The following is an 11586-nucleotide window of genomic DNA, read 5'->3' on the forward strand; positions in this document are numbered from 1 at the left end:
ATATGGACATTAACACGCTTATGTAGTTATATTTGAACTTAATTATTTAGTGATTTTTATGTTCAATTTTGTAAGCAACTGAGAGTCCTTAGAGAGCAAGCAATATAGGGTATAAAATACTGTAAGTAAATAACTGAGTAAGGAAGGAAATAAAAAGTTTAGATGCATATACTAGATGGGACTCAGACTCAATTTAATTGAGAAACCATTTTTTACAGCCAGATTCTATACCTCTCAGAAGGCTATGACATGAAAGCAACATAATTCCCATATGGTTCATCCATCTTGATCTGATATATTTTATTTATTTATTGTTGAATTTATACCTCGACTTTTTGCTTATTTCAGCATTCACAGTAGCTTACAATACAGAATACAGAAATAAGTTATCTCTGAACATGAAAGCTCTTATGTAAGCAAAATAACTAACCGGACTTGATAGACCAGTTTTTGTAACTAACTCTTAATACTTTGGATATTGTAAACAAGGCTTGGACATAAACAAGTTGCTTCTCCTCTCTCCCTTCCTGTTTCTTTTATTTCTTTTCCATTTTTATCACCTTTCTGATATTCCTTACCCTCACTGCTTTCTACTGGAGATTCTAGGGGACAGGATTTTGAAAAAAATCATAGGATAGTTAGTTAGAGATGATAGTTAGAGAAGATAGTCATGGTGTAGTTTTCATGGGGAAAAGTGGTGTGTTCATTTCCATAAATATAATAGTTCTTACTGAGTGTTCTGGTTATTTAGCTTAGATGTCCCTGAATGGCTTAAACAATAAATATGCTTCATTTTAAAAATATGTGTTTCAAAAGTGTAAGTAATGGCCAGGTTAACCAAGCCTTTGTGGGAGTTTCTACAGGTATTGTGAAAACTTGCAGTCATATAAAAGGTAATAGTAATTTACTATTTCACCTTTTGGACGGAAATAATTGTAATGCCACTTCTATCCCTAGGATTGCCCTGAGTTCTGTCCTGAGCATTGCTCAACCATGACAGTAGTTCATGCATTTAAGAAAATGCACTATAATCTACTCCAGTTTGTGGCGTAAGAAATTTGTTAATTTTTAAGGTATCTTAAAAGCTTTTGTTAAAAAGTTTTCCTAATGTTTATTTAATCACCCACAAAAAAACACTGCATAACAAATGCTGTAAAAAGGTTCACTGGCTGTGGATGCCTGCTCCTGGATCAGTTCCTCACTGTGGTATCCTGAGACCTCAATGCTTGTTTATTTGCATGCACACAAACAAAAACAAATTAGTCCTTCTGTGTGGCCTTGTGTTGATCTACTACAACATTTTGTAGCAAATATATTGTTTCAATTAGTAAATGCATAGCTTCGATGTAATTATCCCTTTGAACAAGTAATTATATGTATAGTACCAATGATAAGCTATTCATTAAAAAATAAAATAAAAGAGAATCCAGGATAGCAAAAAGACCAAGCTTTAGGGTGGTATTTCAGTATCATACAAACAACTGGCCTGTGACTGTTTTATACAAATTCTTTATAGAAATGTATGCATCTGGCCAACATATACAAGTACATTTTTAGGTACTGTAGTTCAACGTTTATGTTACAGGAAAGGGAAAACACATATTATGACTAGGAGTTACAATATATAACTATTTTCCAGAGCCAGGAAAAAAAAAGGAGGGGGACTTAGAAGTCAAAGCTGATTTTTTGTTTCTTTTTGACCAAAATAGTTCTAGGCAGATGCATTAAGGTTACACGCCACCAAGAGCTAAATTTTTGTAGGCAGCACTATCACCCAATCTTATTTGTTCATCTTAAACCAATTCAAGCCCCATAGTGGCATTTTTTTTCCCTGCTATGGAAGAATCCCTCTCCAGATATTTCTGCTCCTTTCAACTACATCTCTCAATCTATAAATAGCATAGGTCAAACCTGAAAAATGGAGCAACATAATTGCTGGGGAAGATTCCGACTTTTCCTGTGATCAGTGACATTCCTTTTAGCCAACCTTCACGGTATTTCCCCAAAACACGAACGCCTTCTCCTTTTTGCAGGCTGAGTTCCTCCGGACTGTGAGCTGTATAGGAGTGCAAAGCGACGGACCTATTGAAACGCAAGAAATGAAAGTAAAGCAGCAGGCACTGGTTAAAAAAAAAAATAGTTTCATTTATGCAACATAATGAGGCTATGACACAACACTCTGCTTTCAGGCCACACAAGGAGCGGTTGTTGTGCCTTGTGCTAAACCAGAGCAGTGCATCTGAAGCTTCTTTATGTAACACTTCTGTTACACCATCTGGAATGCTCTGGTGAATATTGTATCAGATTTAAGAACAGACAACTTTTCAAGAATGCCTAATGGATCCCTTAGCAATATGTAGGGCACTTCTAAGTGTGTTGGTGTAATCAGCATAATGTATTCAATTCAAGATTAAGCTTTGGGCTAGGATCCCAGGTTGGAAAAACACAGACTGGAACAAAAGGAGTTAAACACCCATACACTTGCAGACAAAAAATATCATCTTCCTTTGAACACAGAATAATTGCACTGTTTATTAGCATCAGGAAATTACACATTAAGATTCAGCATCAGCTCTTTTGGGGTTTAGATCTGTCATCCAAATCCAAGTATTTCTTTGACACATGACATTGCAGTAATTAGCTGCACCAGCAAACAGATAATTTTGTGGATCCTGTAGCTTAAAAGGCGTAATATTCACATGCTATTCTTAATAATTCTTCCTTTAAATTAAAAAGTTCTGTCTCTTCTGACAGTGAGCTTTATTTTTCATGTCAGGTGCTTGGAAGCTAATTTAACACATAAAGGTAGAGTAATTCTAGAATGATGTTTATCTCAGTTTTAACCAAATACTAGCAGAGCATACTTATGGGAAAGGAGTTCACGGGTTTATTTTTTTTTAAATTCTTTCTGATTATTGTCATTCTAGGGCATTTTGGCCCAACCTTCATTCCAGACCATGTGCTGTAGTTGCTAGGCAATAGCATCTTCTGGCCCCACAAAAAACGTTATCCTTAAGAAATTAATGAGGATTATATGTACGTACATATTCAAAGACAGATGTTGCTGTAAGTGGGGAAGACTGACAATGGCTGTAGAATGCCCCATGGATTCAGGTTCCACGTAACAGGAAGGGCTGACCTGGAAAAGAAGAAATAATATTCAAAGGAAAGCCCTTTTAGTTTTCTTCCACAGGATGTTATGAAAGTAAAACCAAATGTCCTTCAAAGGGCTGGCAGAATTGATTCACCCTAGTGGAAGCTATAGTCAGATGTCTCCAAGAAACTTTAAACATTTGATCACCTCTGCAGATTGGAACTGAAGCAGAATAAGCAGGCCACCCCAAAGATGCATCTCTCTGCAAGACTTCAGATATAGTATCCTTCCAGGTTCCTATCTTTCATCTACTCTGCTCAGTATACAGAAAGCTACTGGAGATGATGTGGTTATTAAGCACATCAGTGACTCCGATATATTGAATAAACCTTTGTGTATCGAATAAACAGCACTTGCTTACAACTGGACTCTATATTTTAGTTCTATTCTTTTATAGATATTTATTTAATATATGTGGGCAACTCCTGGATTATCTGCGATGGTCCCCAAGGCCATACCTCAGAACCTCCAAGGACTTCTGGAACTTTCTGGGTCATACTTCTTAGCCCCCCCATTTTAAAGTTTTTTTTTTTTTAAAAAAGGTGCCAAAGAGGCATCCTAAGATATCTTAAGACATCTTCAAGTGACAAAGGTGGAGAAACACTGGGCTAATTATTTAACTTTGCTTTTTAATAATACTCATACTAATACTAATACTAATACTAATACTAATACTAATACTAATACTAATACTAATACTAATACTAATACTAATACTAATACTAATAATAATTCTTTGTGTAATGGCACACACTGCTTTGATTGTTTTATATAAAATTATTAAGGTTTTAAATAAAAAAAACTCACAGAAAATCAGTAGTCAAGAGAGGGAATAGAAAATGGACAGAACTGGCAGATATATAATAAAATAAAAAAAAAATATTGAAACAAAAATACAAACATAAGAATGGCTTCTGATTCCTGACTTCTTTTAAAACAGATATAAGTAAAACTTGAGTTCAGCTCTTGCTCTACAATTACAATATAACCTCCATTTTTTATAATCTATAAATATTACTTATATTCAAATCCATATGTCATGATTTTGTTTTTTTCTGATTCATGCAAAAAAATCCAACTGTATTGAATTTAGCCAATGTCTTTCAGAGCCATCAGTTTCACCATCCCAGCTAGCTCCATCAAAGACAGACAGAAGATAGAATAACAGCTTTATTCTTCCATTGTAATTTTCATCTGATATACAGTAGAAGTCTTGCTGCCATTATCATTTTTAAGATTTTTAAGAACAAAATACCATGCAATTTTCCAAACTTTTGCCCTAACAAAAATAGAAGCAGCTACATATAAATATATATCGTCATCAGTTTCTGTGATTTTACTTTAGATAAATGCAACAACTGTGATTTGCAAACCCAGCATGCTGAACAAACCCATCTGAGCTGATATTCTTTGGCTAAGCAAGTTGTGTGAACTTAACCAGGTCTGGTATATTCAATAAACCATGGTTAGATAATTGTGATGAATAATTGAATCACTGCAGTTTGCAAACCAGGTGAAAACACTGTATTATAATTTGCAAGCTCATAAGAGCAGAGAGCTCTGCTTGTAAATGCTATAACAGGCAATCATATTGATAGACAGTAAGCTTAGTTTGAGAGTCAATTTTACACTCAAAACAATTAAGACACCACTTTAGAAATCGGGAGCTCATGAACTTTAGTCCTGCCTTAGACGTGAAAGCTGGCTGGGTAAGTATGACCGATCACTCCCTTTCAACCCTAGGAAGCAGGCAATGGCAAAGCACTTCTGAAAAACCTTTCCAAAAAAACTGCAGGGACTTGTCCAGGCAGTCTCCAAGAATTGGACACAAATGAACAGAAGAAAAAAAGAGAGAGTTTAGTTTACAGCAAAAATTGTTGTTGTTAGATGCAAAGTTATGTCCGGCCCATTGCGACCCCATGGACAACGTTCATCCAGGCCTTCCTGTCCTCTATCATCTTCTGGAGTCCATTTAAGCTCATGCCTACTGCTTCAGTGACTCCATCCAGCCACCTCATTCTCTGTCATCCCCTTCTTCTATTGCCCTCCATCTTTCCCAGCATTAGGCTCTTCTCCAGTGAGTCCTTCCTTCTCATTAGGTGGCCCAAGTACTTGAGTTTCAACTTCAGGATCTGGCCTTCTAAAGAGCAGTCAGGGTTGATCTCCTCTAGGATTGACCGGTTTGATCGCCTTGCAGCCCAGGGGACTCGCAGGAGTCTTCTCCAGCACCATAGTTCAATTGGACTTCAGTTATTATTGACACTATGAATGTGGGCTGCCCAGCATATGTTATGTTATAAAATCTGCTCAAAAGATGATTTCATGACTCTAGGATGATTTTCAATATTGTAGTGAATTTCTGGAATTCTAGAAGGAAATTTACATAGTTGTTTTCAGCAAATCAACTGTGACTGGAGCATCTACTTATTCATCTTGGTAAGTATGACATTATTTAGACAGGGCAGAAAAGTTATATATGAATGAATTTGTTAAACAGGATTTCTACAAATACTTGTCAGGATAGAACTTTTTGTGGGTTTCTGTTACTGGATAGTTTGCCTGACTTTGAAAACGAATGGGTCTTGCAGTATATTTGGATAGCTTTCTGAATATTCATTGTATTTTTGGGGTTGTCATAGACACATTGGAATTCTCTTTCTCTTGTATAGTGGAAAATTTGGTCTTATGTCATGGATGCCTAATTATCTGCTGGGCATTATCTAAACTAAAGAAGTGAATTGAAAACTGTTCTTAAATTCAAAGTCTGACTCAAATATTATTGTCTCCAGTGTCAGAAAAATTCATCTGTATCTTTCCTGTTATTAGTCACTAAAAATGCAACTAAATCATTTTTTATTTTGTTTTTCCTAGACAACCTAATCATCTGCCTGAAAAAAACCCCACCTCTCCCTGATGCGGCTGTTTGGTTTCCCTTTCTGTAAATTGGCACTTGCTTCTGCAGGCAACCACTATGTAGCCTTTGCTATTATTCTGGCTGCTTCCGGAAAGCACATTTTGCTGTTGGCCATCATACTGAATCCAGCATCTATATATGCACATGAACAGATGGAAAAATGCTGGCACATTATATACTGGCACCATGAAATACTAGCCATATGAACAAAGCATGCAGCATGAGACGGGGAGGGTTTTGGCAGCACTCCTGACTATTTGGGTTTAATAGCTAATGTTAAATATAAGAATCCTGAATTATTAGCTGTTGAATTTAGTTCCCCATGAATTTAGTTAATCCCTTTAAACTTCAAGTCAACAGAGCGGCTATTCTGATTATGTGTTTTTGAATTTCTTTATTTTGTGTACTGTGCATAGTAAACCTATCACTAATTTCCCTACGGTTAAGGTAGCTCTCTGGTTCATTTTGCACTCAACATGGTGTTGCTATATGCATAGGACAAACGACAGCTTGGGACCATTCAACTGGGAAATTTTTTTTTTCTCTTTCCCAGGATATGCATAGTTCAATCTTCTCTTCCAATGTAATAGTATCAATCTGAATTAAATGCCCCTACTGTTTTTGTAGTTGTTTAACATGGATGAAATTGTACCCAATTTCATTTGTTTGTTTGCAGCTCCACTGGAAATGAAATGTGATGCCCCTTGTTATTAAAGAGTTCTTTTGATAAGAACCTTTAATTTCAAAATTGTTAAGATTTTTCTGAAAGCCTGCAAGCCAATCCTCCATGGCTTTAGCGCTTCCCCCAAAATAATTTTTCCTTTTTAAAAAAAATAAAAAATATCCCTATGTTCTCAACTGCTATATCCTCATACAAATAAAACAAGGATAACATTTTGAATGCTGTGTATTTTAATACAAATATAGGTGAAGGCTTTTCTGAATAGACGTCTGACATTTCAACAAATCTCTGCTACTTCTACTCTCCCTGAAATAAAATTTCATTTTGATATGGAGATACAGTTATTTATATCGGCACCATCAGTTTCTAGGACACATCAGAATAAAACATTCACAAAGCAGAGAGACCAAGGAGTTTACAATCCAAATTTCATTAACTCCTGCCTTTTCTTCTGTGCAAAATATTATAGAAAAGGGAAAGGAAAAGGTTTGGATTGTACAATTTGATTCTTTTAAATAATAACTGCAAAGTTATTCTTGGCTGGAAAAAAAAACCCTACCAGAATTCAGAGACTACTACTTTTTTAACAGGAAAATGAAAATATATTTGCAATGAGTCACAATTCTTCTGTCTTGCTGAGTGTTTACTAGCTGCCATGAACAAATGCCCCAATGTACTTGTCTGATATTGCAAAACCATTGATTGGGAGCCACCCAGAGCTGTATAAAAGGTAGGTAGGTAGGTAGGTAGATAGGTAGGTAGGTAGATAGATAGATAGATAGATAGATAGATAGATAGATAGATAGATAGATACTAAACTTTCACAATCTAGATCGGGGGTGTCAAGCTCACCATGTCACGTGACATGTCACGATGTATCGCGACTTTTTCCCATTTGCTGGAGCTGAGGTGGGCGTGGCTTCCGCATGACACATCTGGCCTGCGGGTAGGCAGTTTGACACCCCTGACCTAGATCATTCATAAATAGTTCTATTTCTGACTACAGTATAGGTTTATTCAATCATTTTTTAAAATCAATTAATCCAATGTGAGCTTGGCCCCAACCCTCCTATCTTTTCGCAAGGGCCTAAAGATGTGGCTGTGCCAGTCTGCTTGGGGCCCCAGTGGGGGCACAGTGCAATGGAGGTGGTTGACTGAGTAATAACAAATCCCACCTCCCCTCCACCCCGCCCTGCCTTCCCCACGTGTCCTTGGTTTTAATATTTGATTTTAACTTTTTATGTTTTAACTATATATGTAACTGTAAGCTACCCAGAATTACCCTATGGTAAGATGAGCAGCCAATAAATTAAAAAATAAAATAAATAATAAAATAAAATAAATTCTAAGTTGAAGTTATGAGGAAGAAGGAAAGCTAAGTATTTAAATCAAGGGTGGTGGCTTTTCAATTAAGAATGTACAATTCACATTGGTTTACTAGCTTCCTCAGGCTTGGTATAGCATGCCAACAGCTGAACTCTACAATGGACAGGGCCAGGGTCAATTTTTGGAAAGAGATTTAGGAGTTTTAATAGGTAAAATCCAGCTCAATGTTTTTGGCATGATTGGGAAGGGGGACATTTGAGTGCCCCCAAAGGCTTTTCCTGCTGTAGTACATGAAGTGCAAGTCACAGCATTTCTCACTTTAGATCATGTTGGCTAGGACTAGTAGGAGTTAAATTCCCTATCTGTGGGAAGGAAGGAAGGAAGGAAGGAAGGAAGGAAGGAAGGAAGGAAGGAAGGAAAGAAGGGATCCAGCTGGAATCTCCTAGATCAGTGATGGCGAACCTTTTAGAGACCGAGTGCCCAAACTGCAACCCAAAACCCACTTATTTATCACCGGGTGCCAGGTGGGCATGGCCCACTGTGTGGGCGTGGCTGTGGTCATGGCAGACTGGTTGGGTGTGGCCAAGGTGGGCGTGGTCACCTCAATGTTGCTCATGGGGAGGATGCCTGTAGGAGCCAGGCAGAGTTAGGGGAGATCCAGGGGGTCTCTGGCCAGTGGGGCAGTGGGCAGGGGGCTCATCCTGCGGGGTGAGGTGAGGCAAGGCAAGATAGGGTGGGGGTGCCATTGTCGCAGGGCAAGGCAAGGCAGGGTCCAGGGCGGATGCTGCCTGACACCATTGGCCCCCGCACACAGAGGCCAGCGAGCGCATGAGGTCCCCTTGACCGGCACACTCTGGGGCTCCGCAGTCCACTACCAGCCTTTCAGAGAAGCCGCCTCTGAGCTGGACGGCCGGCCGACAGCTGAGGAGGCAATGCAGAGGGTCGTGCCCGGGAAAAGGAGAACATGAGAGGCCAGTAGGGATGGGACGGGGGAGGGAAACCAGCCACGCTGGGATGCATCCGACCACATGGGACCTCAGCGAGTTAGCAGCGGCTGGTTGAAGAGGGATGGTTGCCATCTCCGGGGCATGGTGCGCGTGCCCACAGAGAGGGCTCTGAGTGCCGCCTCTGGCACGCGTGCCATAGGTTCGCCACCACTGTCCTAGATGATTGTCTCTTGTTGAGGACATACATTCTTTGCCAATACATCCTTTTCATCAAAAACTGAAGGTCCTGTTTTTCTTGTTTTGTCTTTCCCGTCCTAGCTTGAAATTAACGAGCACTTTCATAGGAGGTCCCAGACAATGATAGTTACTGTGACCAAAATGATAGAAAAACAACTCCAGCTGTCCTCCCTTTCTCCATCTCTAATAGATTTTCACCTCCCTCACCACCCTGGTGTCAAGAACAGAATCCTGATGTCTTACAAAACGCTGTTTGGTTTGGCAAGCTAGCCTACGCTGATCTAGTAGTCCACACTTGTTTCCTTTGTAATGCATTTTATAATTGACAGGGGGGTTAAGGCATGTAAATTCCCACACATCTATTATCTTAAATTCCTGACTGTCTAGTGTGCTTTCAGCTGTACAGCTGCTAAAAGGAAGAGACAATCCTTTGCCAAACATTCCCCAACTGCTTCTTCCTAAAGTTTATCTGTTATGAAATAGAAATTTGGATATACACGATCCAGAAAGAGCTTAGATATTGATGGCAAAGAGGCAGATATTTTTCCATGTTAAAATAATTATCAAAGAAACATTCTCTTTGAACCCTGATAGTACAAAACTAATCTTTATGGAGAATTAAAGGACTGAATATTTCAGGAGGCATTGTCCAGATGGTGGTCATTCATTTTGTATTTGTTTACCATACACAAAATGTCATTGTCAACGTCTCTTGTTTTTTGCTGGTCTTCCAAGTGTGTAAACCTTATTGGAACTGATATCAATTCATAAACAAACTAGGCAAAACTGGTTAAATGGGATTAATATTGCATATAAAGTATATCCATGAATTTCTTTTATATGTACAAGAACAAAGTTTGGTTTAATTTCTGACTGCAGGAATTAATGATTGCAGGAATCTAGACACAGCCTAGATAAATCTCCTCCAACCTGATTCCTTTCTGATGTGACAGAAGTGTGCAACTCCCAAGCTTTTATTGTGATTGTGATCTAGAAAACTCTAGAGAAAACCTTGTATTCATCTGGATAGATTAGTTCTGAATGGACTCACTGAGTAACATGGAGAAAAGTAAACAGTAGTTTACTGTCCTCAAGGTGCATGAATTTGATAAGAGACAGTCGATTAGTCACTATTTATATCACATTATCTTGTGCAATCTGTAAAACCCACTTAAATTATTACAGAAATTACTGTGAGAAAAGACTTTTTCAGATAAGCATTTTGCAATAGTACAAAAAACTTATTGATATGGGAAAAATGTAATTAGATTGATTTTGTGATAGCTGTACCATTTTTGGAACATGACATGCATACTATTGTTTTACACATCCTGCACTAGGTAGGAAATACCACAATATATCTGTGTCAAAAACTGAGGAACTCAAAGTATCCCAAATTGATCAGTCAGCAATGATCCTGGCTGTCCAGCCCAAGCCCTCCCTCATTGCATTTTTGCACATGTTTGCAACTGCAAACCCACCCCTTTAACCTTCTGTCCACAGTAATACAAGAGAGAATTTGCTAACAATATGATGATTTTTCCTCTTTCTAGCAGTCCCTTTGCAAGGCATTCAAACAGTCATATCAACAGAGAAGACTTTTTACTGAAGCATAACACAAGCTGTTTGAAATTAGGCAGGTGTTCTAAAGTCTGAGAAAGAAGGAATGTTTGATTACATAAACATATGAATCATAAAGTTCCCTGTCCTAGTTTTATGCAATGCAAAAACAATATAGTGACAGTATGGAAAAGCCTGAAGAAAATAACAAGGAAATACTCCTAGTGGAAGAGGAGAGAAGTCACAGAAAAAGCCACTACTGTCTCTAAAGCAGATGTGTCTAACCTGTGGCCCGCAGGCCACATGCAGCTACGGACACCTAGTTATATGGTCCTACCAGTTCATAAACTTTAACATTATTTTGTGATGTATATACATTCATTATATTATTTATGCAGCCCAAGACAATTCCTCTTCACTCAAAGCAGCCCAACAAACCAAAAGGCTGGATATCCATATTCGTCTAAAGCATTCTGTAATGTCCAGATATGCTTGAATGGTGTTGGGAATGGGATGGATTTCTAAGAAAACCCAGACCCACACAGATGTTATATCTTGTTGTGTTGTAAACACTGGACTCTACAACACAACAAGATAAATTTAATATGGAACTAAAAAATATGATACAGGCATTACATACAGACTTCAAGGAAGGGTTAGGTAAATTAGAAGAGGAATTAAAAGAGGTCAAAGAATTGATGGGGAAAAGTGAACAAAGACTGCAACAAGTGGAAGGGAAAATTGAATTAATGGATAAGAGAGTAGA

At 38.1% G+C, this 11586-nt stretch overlaps 1 protein-coding gene across 1 annotated transcript in view; it reads right to left on the reverse strand.

The window, feature by feature from the left end:
- Positions 1-11586, reverse strand: part of SH3RF2 (SH3 domain containing ring finger 2) — an 81810-nt gene that overhangs the window by 9528 nt on the left and 60696 nt on the right. The window contains exons 5-6 of the mRNA XM_015818664.1: positions 3045-3139; positions 1912-2082 (exon numbers count right to left, since the gene is read on the reverse strand). Coding sequence (XP_015674150.1) covers positions 1912-2082; positions 3045-3139 — 266 coding nt within the window. The remainder of the gene's footprint in view (positions 1-1911; positions 2083-3044; positions 3140-11586) is intronic.

This window comes from Protobothrops mucrosquamatus, unplaced genomic scaffold, assembly GCF_001527695.2.
Source record: "Protobothrops mucrosquamatus isolate PMUCROS unplaced genomic scaffold, P.Mucros_1.0 scaffold777, whole genome shotgun sequence".
Classification (NCBI taxonomy): Eukaryota; Metazoa; Chordata; class Lepidosauria; order Squamata; family Viperidae; genus Protobothrops; species Protobothrops mucrosquamatus.